The 15691-nt window shown below is 43.0% G+C and overlaps 1 protein-coding gene across 1 annotated transcript; it reads right to left on the minus strand.

Moving 5' to 3' along the window:
- Nucleotides 1–884: 884 nt before the first annotated feature.
- Nucleotides 885–10490, minus strand: LOC111960290 (PHD finger protein 23B). The gene is made up of 5 exons (XM_023982227.2): nucleotides 9918–10490; nucleotides 8811–8842; nucleotides 8585–8677; nucleotides 3401–4037; nucleotides 885–2862 (listed from the first exon to the last, which is right to left on the minus strand). Exons 1-5 carry the CDS (start codon nucleotides 9943–9945, stop codon nucleotides 2669–2671), a joined length of 984 nt encoding a protein of 327 aa, XP_023837995.1. The 5' UTR covers nucleotides 9946–10490; the 3' UTR covers nucleotides 885–2668.
- Between the last annotated feature and the right edge of the window lie 5201 nt (nucleotides 10491–15691).

Raw genomic sequence — 15691 nt, forward strand, 5'->3', positions numbered from 1 at the left:
TTATATGAACTATCGTTATTGCATGCGGTGTGATTGAACATGTCCTCCCTCTGTCTCCTCAGGATGTGAATTGTCTAGACCAAGAGTTCTTTCCACACCTGTCTGAGCTCACCTTCCTTTCCCCACTGGAAGACAACCCGGGATTGGGAAGAATGCCGTTCCAAGTCGGCCACCTTCAACGCCCCTCGGTAACACGTCCCTGACCCCATGGAATATATCTCCATCCATCATCACGGCAAACCCAAGGACAAGAGGTGAGACAATCGAGGAGTAGGCGATAATGTGACATTGAGACCAGGAGTAGCCACTGATGTAAGTGTAACAATATTGCAGTGCTGTGAAATGTACATCACTTTAGCCATCAAACAAGTCCAGTCCGAATTGTTTAATATCTTTCTCTTTGATTTGTCTGTCACTCCAGGAGGAAGGCAACAATTCCTCTGGATTCTATTGGAAGCACCCTTACATCCAACCAGCAGAGCAGAAAGGTGAGAATACAGAACAGGGAGGATTGACCATCCTTTACTGGTGAACTGGCTTATTTGTATCCATTTGTGTTGCAGGATGAACCAAAAGACTACTGGGAATATATTACTGAATTATCTCCACTTATTCAATGCTAACTTTACGGTTCAAATCAGAATTCATTGTGAATGTTAGTTGGTTGTTTTGTAAAGATGAATTCCCACAAATATGTTTGAAAGCATGTTAATATTTATTTACATTTAAGATGCTGTATTAACCTGCTTAGACGTTAGGAACTGATCACCCTCTAGTGGTTGTGTATGTACAATGACAAAAATTGTGTGCCTAACTTCAATAAATTGCATTCCTTATATTTACCTAAGTCACATATATTGGGAAAAACAAGAGAACACAGGTGATCCCCAAAAAAGAAGTTTTATTTTTCAAGCTACAGTTAAAGAAAAACAATACCAGAGGCCGAAAATATAACATTTGCTTGGCTTTTTTCCCCTCTCTTTTCACTTTCACATATGTACAGTTATCGAAGAACAGGGTATATACAGAGAATCAAAGGGAAGGGTGGTAGAGAGAGTGCATTTGCTTTTTGGGGACTAAACATGACTCTCCCACCAACAAAAAAAGCAAGGTAAAACCAACCAACATAAAAGGACCTGCCACGACTCTGGTGATATCAACTTACTTTTCTGTACAATACAAACAGTCTACTTTGTTTCACGAATGAGAATTATGAGGGTGAGGGATTTGTATGTTCTCTGATTTGGAAGCAAATCTCAACTAGCGTTTTCTGAAAACTTATAAACAAAAAAAATGATAACATGAAAGAAATACAAAATATATATTTTACAACCATTCATGCAAAAAGATGTTCAAGCCACTTCTACAATGTGAAGTGGCTCCAACTTTTTCCGTCACGACAGTTTACAACAATCACCCAAACCAGAAGTCTCTAATGAAAAACTAAACGCACAAATGTGATTTTTTTTTTTAAAAGCACAGAACAAGCATTGGAGGAATTTGAAGTCTGTCGCCAAGTCAAACCGCAACCAAAGGGTAGTCATGGTATTCCATTGTCATGCGGAGGGAACTCAAAGTAATCAAGTGCTGATGTAGCAGATGTTGACCCACTCCTCAAAGTTTATTCTGCACCAGTTAATTAAAAAAAAGCAMAAAAAAAAAAGGGTGAATAAAGCAAAAAATATTTACTAGTTATGGGCTGGATCGAAAAACTTTACAGCACAGCCCTTAGTTTATAAGTTACAGTGTATTAGCAATTGCCAAAAGCAATTAACTTTCAAATGAAATAACCACAAAAAAGGGGTGTTTGGTTTCGGCTTGACTTTTAGTGCACTGTTGTAGCACAAGTTTGTGCATATTTCTATGGAATAGATTGAACATTTCAAATTTTATATGCTATTGATTGAGTCAGAAAACCTCTAATGAGAAATCTTATAGGGGCTTAATGTGGTAAGCGGTACTGAGTGTAATAGACAGAAACAAATAAACAATTGCCAAATTGAAAGCGTACATGAGGAAAAAGTAGCAACAAAAAAAATCTCAACACGAAAGACACCCTTTCTAGACCTAAAAAGAGAAACTTATGGACAAAAATAAACATGTTTCTTTTCTGGTGTGGCAGTCGCATTGAACACTGGTTAGGGTCTGACAAAAGTGGATGTACCATTATAAAATACTAGCTTTTTTCTTTGAACGTTGACGGACAGAAAAGCAGCCCATCAAATGTCCTAAATAAATAATTATCTATACCTTGTCATGCACCTTATGCTATGACCTTAATATGAAAGCCAGGAAATGGATCTCTGTATGGTTGCCTTAGCTTTTCAATGAAAAAAAAGTAAGCCAGTCCCAATTTAGTAAGACTACTGAACAAAAGGGTGTCTATTTGTATGTTACAGATAATAAAGCGATCTCCTTCCAATGTCTTCCTGTTTTAGTACAGTTTTCACAGAGGCAGAACGTGACAAAGAACCTACATGAATAAGTGAGGATGGTGATTGTCAAAAAAACACCTAGAAAATACTAACAATACAGTTGCCGTCCAGATGAGGGTTTACAATCAGCTGTTGGCATTGCAGAAAAGAACTTGGTTGTAATAGTACACAGAAAAAAAGGGTACATTGAAAAGGGATATAAGAGGGATATAGTCCCTCTCACCCCTCCATCTTTAGGGGTCTTTCTTTGGCCCCGACCGCCGCGTGTCCCTGCACTTGTGGCAGTAAAAGATGTCAGGGACGTTGGACTTCTTGATCTTGGCGCATGACAGATGGACCCACACTCCGCACTGGTTGCACTCGATCATCGGTCGCCCCGCAAATGGCTTGCCGCAGTAACAGGTGATCAAGTCCCAAGAGTCATCACCTGGGCGGGGAAGGAGGGAGAAGAGAGGTAAGAGGGGCATCTCATAGTGGTACAAGCAGGGATGGGTTCAGTGGGCACCTTACAGGGGCAAAGGTTTTCAAAAAGAAAAAGCTCTTCAACTGTTTGTTTACAGAGGTTATAAATTATGGCCCCCTAATTACTTGGTGTTTACTAAGGAACTACGTAGAAACAGCAGAATTACATAATTATTACCCATTAATTATTCCTCAGTGACTCATAAATGCAATAAAGTACCTATTGTTACCAAGCAGATTCAAATTAAATACCTAATTTTCCCTTATTTATGTCCAATAAATGCAAACCTGGTCTGAGCCTCTTGTTTAGACCTCAGGGAACAGGTCAGTGCACTAATATCGATCCATTGTAAGCCAAGCAGCAAAGCATATTGCCAGGAAACAGTAGCCATACACTGAAGTGATGAGGCTTTTTTGGTGGAAATGACAGGGCACACACTTTTACAGCAACAAAAATATTTGTGCTTTCTTGTCCATAGCGTGGTCAGTATGAAATCGCTTACCTGACTCCACCATGATGTCCTCGTCGGCTATCCATGTCTCACCTTCGCTCGAACTTATCTCTGCGTCCCGGTTGGAATCCTCCGCCTGCATCTTGGCCAGCCCCTGCATCCCTGCCTGCATCTTGGCCAGCCCCTGCATTCCTGGGGAGGAGACACTGTGCTCTTGGACCGAGCGCTCCCCGGGGTGGGCGTGGCCGGTCTCAGAGTCTGTCTCGCTTTGGGTGGCCGAGCTCTTAAGCTTCTTGAGGGCTTTGGGCTGCTTGGGATTTTTGCTGCGCTTGATGCGAGCCCTCTTCTCACCGCCACTGCTCCCGCTGTCAGCCGCACCACCAATGGCGGAACCCGATGACAACTTTTTGAGCTTTTTGTCCTTCTTGCGCTCTGCCTTGCTGGCAGCCTGGCTGTCGTACAAAGAGTCTTTCAGCCGCATCTTGTCCAGCAGGGAGCTGTCCGAGTGCATGTGGCGCATGCTCTTGCCCTTGTTGGCACGAGCCTTGTGGACAAACGTGTGGATGGTGTGCAGGTCATTGCCTCCGTCTCCCCAGCTGGCACCCCCAGAGCTGCCGCCGCTTCCACTTTCCCCCGATGCCCCTGAGCTGTGTGGGGAGCTGGAGGACGCTGGCGACCATGGACCTTCCTACACAGCCACAGATGTAGAGAAAGACCAATGAGGGAAAAAAACAGTATAGGACAAACAATACTTGATGCATAGGGTTATAAATGTTACTTAACCCCCTAGAGTTGATTGACACACCAGTACGCCAATCTGTGCTACATAAAATTTTCCATCAAAATCAGTCAGTATAAGCTAGAGATATTGTTTATTGCATTGGATGAGTCTCAATCCACCTCTTCAGCCAGTGTCGCACTTCAGCATCTGCGGTTAAAGGCTGCAGAGCGGTGTTTGTCAGACCATGAGACATCCACCAAAAAATAAATACAATTATATACATCTCACACACACACATATATATATTTTTTTAAATGTAAGCGTCTGCTTGTGTAAACGTCTGTAGTGTTAAAACTATTACGACAGCTATGGATAAGGGAGACTCATGAACACGAAGGTGTTCTCCGTTTTGCTCTACGACCCTCACAAGCATCAGGAGACTCGTCTGAAGTCCACCATCGATGTGCCAACTTCTGTTTGGTAGCGTCCGAACCGTTTGGGCTACAAACTAAATGGGACCCCACTGTAGAAAGGGGAGATTCTCCATTTTGCTCTACGAATGTCAAGACTTATTTCTCTCCGTTTTTTTTTTTTTTTTTTAAATATCTCCGAGATTTAGGACAGACACGTCGAAACCTTGTTTCCTTTTTTTACTGTCCTTTTTGCCATTTAAGATTGTGTTATTCAATGAGTTTCTGTGGGCTGGACCTCCCAAGTGGCACAGTGGTCTAAGGCACCGCATCGCAGTGCTAGCTGTGCCACTAGAGATCCCGGTTCGGTCCAGACTGTCGCAGCAGGCCGCGACCGGGAGACCCATAAGACAGCGCACAATTGGCCCAGCGCCGCCCAGGTTAGGGGAGGGTTTGGCCGGCAGGGATGTTCTTACCCCATCACGCTCTAGCGACTCCTGTGGTGGTCCGGGTGCAATGCACGCTGACACAGTCGCCAGGTGTACGGTGTTGTTTCCTGCTGGCTACCGGGATAAGTGGGCGTTGTGTCACGAAGTGAGGCTCGGCTGGGTTGTGTTTCGGAGGACGCACGGCTCTCGACCGTCGCCTCTCCTGAGTCCGTACGGGAGGCGCAGCGATGAGACAAGACTAACTACCAATTGGATACCACGAAATAGGGGAGAAAAAGGGGGTCATTTTTGGGGGGAGTTTATGGGCTTTAATAGTAAAGGCAAAAATAGATATTTTATCAAATAAGTACATTTTTAGACGTAAAGGGGTCCTAAAATTCAACATCAAAAAGCTAAATTATCCATAGTATAATTATCTTAAAACAATTCCATATGTCAGCTTAGCATCCCCCTCCAACATCTTAGACTAAAGAATAAAACATGTGCTTTCAGAAAGTATTCACACCCCTTGACTTTTCCCACACTTTGTTGTATTAAAGCCTGAATTTTAAATGGATAAAAAAAAAATCTGTGGCCTACACACAATACCACCTTATATAAAATGTTTATACAAATAAATTACAAATGGAAAACTGAAACACCTTGAATCAATAAGTATTTTAATCCCTTTGTTTTGGCAAGCCTAAATCAGTTTAAAAAGTCAAGTGGTTTAACATGATTTTTTAATGACTACCTCATCTCTGTACCCCACAGTTATTTGTAAGGTCCCTCAATCGAACAGTGAATAAAAATAAAAAACGTAGTGAAGTTATTACACTTTGGATGGTGTATCAATACACCCAGTCACTACAATCAACATTGTAGTTACTCCACAATACTAACATAATTGACAGTAAAAAGGAAGCCTGTACAGAATAAAACCATGCATCGTGTTCACAACAAGGCACTAAAGTGGTGATCTTAACTGTTTTAAAACAGTTTTTTTTATACTAGGATTAAATATCAGGAATTGTGGAAAAACGGAGTTAAAATGTATTTGGCTAAGGTGCATGTAAACTTCTGACTTAAACTGTATATGCCTTCAAGTTCGAATCTAACCAACCATGTATTAGGTAAATCCAAGTTCCTGTGTGGCCTTTGAATAGTGTTAGTTTAAACAGCGCTGCACACCAAACATTTGCCCCTTTCTACTGATTTCAGCTTGATATCGATGGAAGTGATTAACATAAAGTGTTGCGTTACACTTACCGTGTCAGTGACCAACTTTAATAAAAATGCAACACTTTAAAATGTAGCGAGCAGTCTTCTACAAATTGTCCTCTAACCAGTGATTGCATTTGGTTTTTGAGCCGTTTTAGTTAACAGGATCTGCAACCTTCCCTAGCCCCCCTGGCAATTGATTTCAACGTAATAATCGATGAGTGATTGACAAAACAGTGATGCATTTCTCTTTCAGTTTGGGTGATCCTGGCATCAAAATACAACATTCAAAAATGTAGTTGACGGTCCTGAGGGTGGTCAGTTAGGTCAAAAATATCTCCAGTTTCCATATGGTTTTTGAGTAGTGGTAGTTTCAACAATGCATACACCACCCCACCCACCCCCAATCGATGAGTGATTTATTGCCATTTGTCAAGGGTTTTGGGTGCGTATGCAGTTTATAAGGTGCTCTTTAAATATAAAGAAGTCATATGATTACTATTGTTGAACATGTGTAGATAGTACATTTTATGTTTTCATTAAATCAAACTGTTACTGCATATTGGTTATTGATTTGGACACAAACTGTTTGACATCGGGCTATTTATCAATATACATTTAACAGGAAGCAGAGACAGCATAATTTTCAATGTACGTTTTAGGAATATAAATGGAACTTTAAACATTAATTTATAATGGTATTGTACTTAAATCAGGTAAAAACTGCTGAATGAGTACAAAAATGTGCTGTGATGTTTATTTTGATGATATGCCGTAAAATCACCAAAACACGTTTGCCCTTGCTACTCTATAGTTTCCATTGGCACTTAATAGGCTGGACAATAGAGAGTCAAAATTCACCCAAGGCTGAAAAATGGCAAAAGAACGTTGCCTAAACTGGAACACTAGCGCGAGCCCATAGCTAATGAATGGAATCGAACGTTCGCAGAGGCTGTTTTGACTGGAGTGACGCTTAGAATTCAATTTCGCCTAAATGGCACCAACAAATGTATCCCTTTTTATTGTACCACTACAATCTGTTCTTAGGACGAAACTGAAAAACAACTCATGTAGAATGTAAACATTCGCACCTTGGATGGTGCCAAGTGTGCTTATGTCTGCATAACGAGAAGTAGGGGGGAATCAACTTTTGACTATTCCTGGTCTAGAGATCGATGATAGCAGAGTACGCTGCCCAACCTTATGTAATTAGAAAGAGATTGATCCTGATTAAAATGGTATCCAATTCGAAAAAATACATATATATATACACACATTGCGAGATATTTGACAAAATAGACAGACATACCTGTATTTCCCTATAGTAAACAATGGGACGACCCTCAGAGTTCCATGAGCCGTTTTTTGTTTACATTTTAACTACAAACAACGTGGGCAGGTCTCATTGTCAACAATAGCGAAACAGGCATTGTGACGTAAAACAAACTGGTAATAGAACGTACATAAGGCGATTTGGTGCTCAATAGAACTAATAGGATATGGCGGGGTGAAAAATGCCATAAAATAAGGCCTGTTTTTTCACGATTACTTCAAAACTACGGCAAGCAGCTGGGACATATGGTAATATTATGAAACTGGGCTCCACGGCGGATGCAATAAACTAGTTATCAGAAAAAAGCAGTGTTTAAAATGGCATGTGTCCAGCCTACACAAGTCAACCCGGGTTGAGCTTGCCTAGGTAGGCTAGCTCGATTTGAGTTTTCACTTCCTCCAGAAATTAGAAATGTCATATTGCTAGCTGTCTTCGCTAATGTTGCTAGCTAGCAAGATGTTGAATAATTTAACTCACCCTCACCATGCTGTAACTTACGTTACCACATACTCCTGCCAGTGCCAGACAGACTCAGACATGTATTTAGCTTTCTAACGTTAGCTAGCTAAAGGGTTAGCGTCGTCGCTAGCATAACAGATTATCTAGCTAGCTACATTCCTACTTTGTTTGCTATGACATTGGATTATTAGGTAGCTAACCAAGGAAACCAGACCACGGGTTTGATAGCTTGCTTTCAATACGACCTGGCCAGCTAAAATTCCTGCTAGCTGACGTTAGCTTGCTAGCTAGCGTGTTTCAACTCTTATTTGCTAGACAGCGTTATGTATCTAGCAGCTAGCATTCGAAGGCTGACTTGTCACAAGTGTATTGTGTAGTGCAAAAATGAATGAAGGATCCAGCTATGGTGGTAATTCGTGTCATGTATGACTATCGCAGTACCGCTTGTCCATGTGCTAGCAAACAGCAACAAGCTCAGACGAGCTAGCTAAACGTGGTGTAATCATCAGCTGGTGGTTGCATAGTAATGGCGTCACCAGCCCCAATTCTAATCGAACTGGCACCAGTTGTAAAACTGGGCTGTGCTGGCCCGGGTTTCTCTCGAGCCATCTTCAATTTGGCTCTAATTTTAAGTGCCAGTTGAAATGTGCCTAGTTAACCTACCTCTTTAGGATTGGGGATATAGCCTGCATATGCCAAGACAAAGTTGCAGAACTTGTTAAAGTCTTCGACGGTCCTCTTTCTCCTCTCTGGAGGCTAAAGAGATAAAACAAAACATGAATGAGCTCCACACATACATGAATCAAGCTAATAACTCGTACATGCATCACCAAATAGAATGGTCATGTTAAGGGGGATGTGAAATTGATCACACCGGAAGTCTACTTACCAGAGTCTCCGTTTTGCACTTCAATAACGAATCTGTATAAGAAAAAACAATTACTATACTAGCTATAAACTGTTTACATTTTATACAGTCATTTGGATATTTTTTTTAAGTATCCAATACTTCAAAGTACAATTCAATTTTCAGGTTATAATAACCTCACTCTCCACTGTGTCTATTTGTGTTCGGCCTAGAGATGTATCGAGAGAATATAGAAACAACTAGTTAGCTTGCTAATGCAATGAAAAACTGAACCAGACAAGGGTACTGCCTGTTTAGTTTGCTAGCTAACAATGATGTTAGCTAGTTGTCTTAAACGAGTGAATACCTTCGCTGCTCGCCAGTAACGATGTTAGCCAGCTAGCTAACGTTACCGCCAACAATGTTGTCTTTATATATATTTTTTTACAATGGGTCAATAACTTAAATAGAGATGCAAAGACAAATTCAAGACTGTTACATTGTGCTTGGGGTGGAACATGTTGAGTCGTAACTAGCTGGCTACAGTAGGTTGGATAACGTTAGCGAACAAACTTGAACCATGCCATCCATGCATTGTGAGCCAGCTTTAGCAGCTGGCATGAGGAGCCGGCTCAACCCCGAATTTTGAACTTGGCTAGCAGCATCTAGCTAACTAACTAGCTTACTAGTTACTGTAGCAATCTAACAAACAAAAACTGATAGTTGTTAAAGACATGTTCGTGGACTGGCAAAGCAAAAGTCATTATGCCCCATTTTGTTAGAACGCTGTGCTTGCTAGCTAGTTACCGTTAGCTTGCCAGCGGTTATTTTACATTAGCCACATCAATGCCATGGTTAAGCAAACGTTAACTAGCTACGCTATCTATCGTTACTGCATAAAAACGCACAGTGTCATCAAACTCTGCAAGCTAATATACGTTGACTGTTTGATACAGATTAAGTCAATCTAGCTAACTGACAGTTAATGTTAGTTAACTATAGCGACGTATTAGCTAACGTTAACCAACTAACATTGCGATTGAACAACCAACAGTTGCTTTACTGGGAGGCTTGAACAAAACCAACAATGTCCGCTAGCTTGAAAACAACTCTATATCAATTTACTATGTGAACTGACACTTAACGTACCTTGGTGTTCAGACATTATTTCAAGCATTGTCGCCTCAGCAACAAGGCCCGTTGTGGTGGTAGCTACCAGGTAGCTAGCAGCTGGGGTGTTTTTCTCCCGGCTTGACTGCTGACTGTGTGTGTGTGGGACACCCTGCCGAGAACGGAGGACTCAACAACTCTTCGACAAGCGACTTTCCTTGACTTTTTGGATTGTGGTCCCCAGTTCTAGATTGTTTAACCGGCTAGGTACAGACTAGCCAACAACAATTGCAGAAATAATTCCTTATCTGCCCGTTACCTAGCTAACAAGAAGCAAGGTTAGCTAGCTAACGTTACTAGCTAATTTCTTCGTCACAGCAGTTATATTGCATAAATATTCCTGGAAATCAACTAGTTTTTTAAACTATCTCGCTAAGTCACCGGAAAAAAACTGCAGCAGGTGAATCCATCGTAAAAGACAAAAGCATTCAGGTAACACATTTCTTAGATGAAGTTTACGTTTTTCCATAACACGAACAAAATCGACTAGAATATGTATCGTCTCTTGCGCGCCTCACTCCAGCAAGGCATCTTCTTCTCTGGCATAATGGCGTTTGCAACAATTGGATGTGCATTACGCCACCTACTGTGCAGGTGGATAACAAAGACTCCAAAAAGGGGTAAAAATATTCATACAAACCGCCCCAAAAAAAGTTTAACTAAACTAAATCAACATGCTTTAAAATTTGATTCAGGGTCAGAAAGATCGTGTGAGGGTGGGACATTTTCTGGCAACAGTAGTCCTTCCAGTGCTTCTCCCGTGCAGTCTTGGAGCCCAAAAACGTTTTGGCTGCAGATACAATGATGTGAAGTACAAATAATAACTCTGGCTATAAATGCTACAAAATTCACCTTTCACAATGAGTGTATCCAGATCTCTTGATTGACGTAAAAACATTTGCAATTGGTTGTGGTGCATCCACCACCATATCTTTTTCAGCACTATGGCCTCTTGCCCCTTCGACTCTCTTCACCGCCACCACATAGGAGATCTGCTGTACAACGCAGATCCTTGACACTGTAATGGGAATTTTAATGTTTGTGCTTTTCTTATAACACATTTCTGTGTTCTATTCATGTGCTGTTCTATAAACCAATGTCTGTGTTCATGCAAGTGGCTGACTGTACAAATCAACTATCAGTAGCTGCAATTTGGCTATACACACATTGTTTTGAGAACAAACAAACGATATCTTGGTTTCAAGGTCTCAGCTTAGAGAGGAGAAGCCTCGTGAGATGTTGGTCTGTCACATGTTATGAAACAGTATTGGTCGGTCACATGAATAGAACAAAATGGTAATGATTAATTAATTATGCTAAATCATGCAAATATAACTTGTCTGTGTATTGCCGTATATAAGACAACTGCTGGGTCTGCCCAGGCAGAGCTCCCAATTGACATGTGCACTATGGTGCATTGAGTTGGTTGGAACCTCTCCAGCGTCCTGACAATAAACAATTAATCTTTTAAGATTGACTTCGAGTGTCCTTGTGTAAGAATTTTCCACAACAACACCGTGACCTCTTTCACCCTAACAGGGCACTCAAGGAGGTTCATAGTACGATCCCCACCACAGTTGCAACATTTTCCCTTCATAGATTCTTCAATAGCATACTTCTCCCGTCTGCAAACATTTGACACGTGGCCACTGAGTGGTTTGGGCACAATTGCTCTCTCCGCATACCTCACATATCCAAGCTTCACATGTGAAGAGTCTCCTCAAACAACAATAATATCGATAGGCTTTTCTCCTTTTACAAAACGGGTCAGGCGATGTGCACTGACCGCTCCTGGGATTTTCTGAATAAGAGACTCCAGATATAACTCCGTTAGCAGGTGCCCTGCTCTGAAGATCAATGAAGGTCAGTTCCGACGTAGGGAATTTAGCCAGATCCAGTGCACGCTTCTTCTGTTTTTCATTTACACAATTAACCAATTGGGCTCCCGCAGTGGTCTAAGGCAATGCATCTCAGTGCAAGAGGCGTCACTGGTTCGAATCCAGGCTGTATCACATCCGGCCGAGCTTGGGAGTCCCATAGGACGGCGCACAATTGGCCCAGCATTGGCCGGGGTAGGCCGTCATTGTAAATAAGAATTTGTTCTTAACTGACTTGCCTAGTTAAATAAAGGTTAAATAAAAAAAATAAAAACAAGGCTGCTTCTAGGGACCTTGATTGAATCCACCTTTCCTATTGCTCTCTTCACAGTCCTCGATAGTAAAAAGGATCTCCCAAATTAACCTTGTTGGGTTAATGTTGGGTTACAGATGTAACCTTGGTTCTCTGAGTAGAGTAACGGGTTACCAAACGACCTATGGGAACTCCTTCCCATTCACGCAATGTGATTGAGATGCTTCACATCAAAGATGTTTAAAATCATGCCACACCCTTACTGTACCCACGTGACGTGTCACTATAAAAAGGTGGTGTGTTGTGACAATATCTATTACTTCACTTGAACCCAACAGAGGGGATGGAATGACATGAATGCTTGGCGACCCGTTACTCTACTCAGAGAACCAAAGTTACATCCGTAACCCAACGTTCTCTTTCGTTTTTGTAACGGGTGGGAAAGTATGTACCAAAGATGTTGTTCGGACAACAAAGTGGGATAACTCACCATTTAACTTAGTCCAGATCAGTGCCTGGGATGTCCTTGTATCCACCACAGGATGAAACAGAATATAATTACCCAACATGGTAACACAGATTTTCAACTGTGGTATACAACCGTATACACAAGCAAGCTGAAAGCTAGAACATACAACATGAAGCTTCAATTGGGTGCAACAGCACCAGGAGTGAAAGGCCTCTGTATAGAACATCCATCTCACTGATGGTTGATAAGAAAGTATGTAGGTTCACAGTATGCTCACTTATCTGGGTTGAGAGAGCATGCCATGTCCAGAACCACAGACCCCACTGATGGAGTGGACATAACATTGAGTCTGTAGTACCTCATGAAAGTTATGGGTGTTGCCCAACTTGCAGCAACACAGAGAGTCCAGGGAGGCCCCTCTGAACAGGGGCCATGAAGTGGCCATACACCTGGTGGAGTGTGCTACCACGTGGTCTGGAGACCTTTAATGTTTACACTCTGTTCTCCCCATAACACACAAAATGCTGTTCTGACGAACAGTTCTTGTTGCAGGGAGATAGGCACTCAATGCCCTAACCGGGCAGAGTGTATGCAACTCACGACTCTCCTGTGAGGAGGCGGGTGAAATGAAATATTAAGGGCTGGTTAGCATGTGATGATGAAAGCACCTTAGGTAGGAATGCTGGATTTGGCCGAAGCACTGCTTTAGATACATTTTCTGCTAGAGGCATGAAGGATGGGTAGAAAGCGCATGTACTTCTTCAACACACTTGGCTTAAACAATAACCAATAGAAATTAGGTATTGACTGAGAGCTCACATACGGTAGCTCAAGTGAAGACAGTAGGACTACAGCGTTCGCAAAGAGGATGCCCTGGCTGCCTGAATTGTATCAATTACCAAGGACGGCAACCCTGAAGCTATAAGGCGGTCACGTTCAGGGGCCACACTCACAACTTCAGTATGCTGGGTTTGGGGTGCCAAAGCTTGCCGTTTGCTTGTGAGAGGAGGTCCAATCGAATAGGGATTTCCTATGGTTGAGAGGTTGTCAGCTGTACAAGGTCTTAAAACCAGTGATGCTGTGGTCAATGTGGAGCAACAAGTAGAACTGGCGCACTCTCAAGACTGATCTTCCTCAAGACCTCAGGGAGCAAGGGAATTGGTAGAAACACATACATTTACATTACATTTAAGTCATTTAGCATACAGCAGGGCGACGACCCCGATTGGGCCTGCTTGTGCCTTTATGGAGATCCACATAGGACAATGGGTTGAGTCTTAGAGTCCCTCTACGATACGCACTTCCGGTTTGGTTTGGAGCGAGTAGTTGCATTCCGCTTTGCTCCACAGGTAGTATTACAGGTAGTATTACATTTCATTTCATTACAGTACAACAGTTTGATTTGTTTGATCTTAGCTGGCTACATAGCCGTCTTTGTATCCAAGATAATTGTGTAGTCTAGAGTAATTGTCGAGGTTACCTAGCCAGATACACTTTCAAACAAAGTCAACAACGCAGCCACTGCTAGCTAGCCTATTTCACCAGCCAGCAGTACTATATCATTTTAGTCAATAAGATTTTTTGCAACGTAAGCTTAACTTTCTGAACATTCGAGACGTGTAGTCCACTTGTCATTCCAATCTCCTTTGCATTAGCGTAGCCTCTTCTGTAGCCTGTCAACTATGTGTCTGTCTATCCCTGTTCTCTCCTCTCTGCACAGACCATACAAACGCTTCACACCGCGTGGCCGCTGCTACTCTAACCTGGTGGTCCCAGCGCGCACGACCCACGTGGAGTTCCAGGTCTCAGGCAGCCTCTGGAACTGCCGATCTGCGGCCAACAAGGCAGAGTTCATCTCAGCCTAGGCTTCCCTCCAGTCCCTCGACTTCTTGGCACTGACGGAAACATGGATTACCACTGATAACACTGCTACTCGTACTGCTCTCTCCTCGTCTGCCCACGTGTTCTCGCACACCCCGAGAGCTTCTGGTCAGCGGGGTGGTGGCACTGGGATCCTCATCTCTCCCAAGTGGACATTCTCTCTTTCTCCCCTGACCCATCTGTCTATCGCCTCCTTTGAATTCCATGCTGTCACAGTTACCAGCCCTTTCAAGCTTAACATCCTTATCATTTATCGCCCTCCAGGTTCCCTTGGAGAGTTCATCAATGAGCTTGACGCCCTGACGCCCTCCCCCTCCTCCCTCTCTGCTGATGACTTCGTCAACCATTTTGAAAAGAAGGTCGACGACATCCGATCCTCGTTTGCTAAGTTCAAACGACACCGCTGGTTCTGCTCACCTGCTACTGTGCTTTGACGCTCTTATCTCCCTTCTCCTCCAGATGAAATCTCGCGTCTTGTAGGCCGCCCACAAAACAACCTGCCCGCTTGACTAATCCCCTCCTCTCTTCTCCAGACCATTTCCGGAGACCTTCTCCTTACCTCACCTCGCTCATCAACTCATCCTTGACCGCTTGGCTACGTCTTTCCGTCTTCAAGAGAGCGAGAGTTGCACCCCTTCATCGAAAAACCTACATCTGATCCTCCGATGTCAACAACTACGACCAGTATCCTTCTTTCTTTTCCTCCAAAACTCTTGAACGTGCCGTCCTTGGCCAGCTCTCCTGCTATCTCTTCAGATAGACCTCTTTGTTATCAAATCAGTCAGGGTTCAACAGACTAGTCTTCAACTGAAGACTGCTCTTCTTTCTGTGTCACGGAGGCGCTCGCACTGCTAAAAGCTAACTTCCTCTCCTCTGGCTCTCACCTTCTAGACCTACTCGGGCTGCCTTTGAAGCTGTGAACCATCAGAATCTCCTTCCACACTCGTCCGAGCTGCGCATCTCCGGCGGCGGCCCAACGCTTGGATTGCGTCTGACCTGACGGTCGCTCCTACAGGTGGCGTTGGGAGAATCTGTCTCCGGCCCCACGTGCTCTCACATGGTGTCCCCCAGGGCTCTGTTCTAGGCCCTCTCTCTATTCCGCTATTACACCCAGTCACTTGGCTCTGTCATATCCTCAGCATGGTCTCTCTATATTGCTATGCGACGACACATTAATTTTACTTCTCCTCTGATAACGGTGGTGAATCGCATCTCTGCATGTCTGGCAGACATATCAGATTGTGGATGAAAGGATCACCACCTCAAGCTGAAA

This window comes from Salvelinus sp. IW2-2015, linkage group LG37 (assembly GCF_002910315.2).
Source record: "Salvelinus sp. IW2-2015 linkage group LG37, ASM291031v2, whole genome shotgun sequence".
Classification (NCBI taxonomy): domain Eukaryota; kingdom Metazoa; phylum Chordata; class Actinopteri; order Salmoniformes; family Salmonidae; genus Salvelinus; species Salvelinus sp. IW2-2015.

What these genes read in the sequence shown, in the direction of transcription:
- LOC111960290 (XM_023982227.2), bottom strand. Translation starts at nt 9,945, where the DNA reads ATGCTTGAAATAATGTCTGAACACCAAG. An exon ending in AGTGCAAAACGGAGACTCTG is followed by an intron (nt 8,678 to 8,810) that starts GTAAGTAGACTT and finishes TTATCTCTTTAG; the next exon opens with CCTCCAGAGAGGAGAAAGAG. An exon ending in GGACATCATGGTGGAGTCAG is followed by an intron (nt 2,863 to 3,400) that starts GTAAGCGATTTC and finishes TTCCCCGCCCAG; the next exon opens with GTGATGACTCTTGGGACTTG.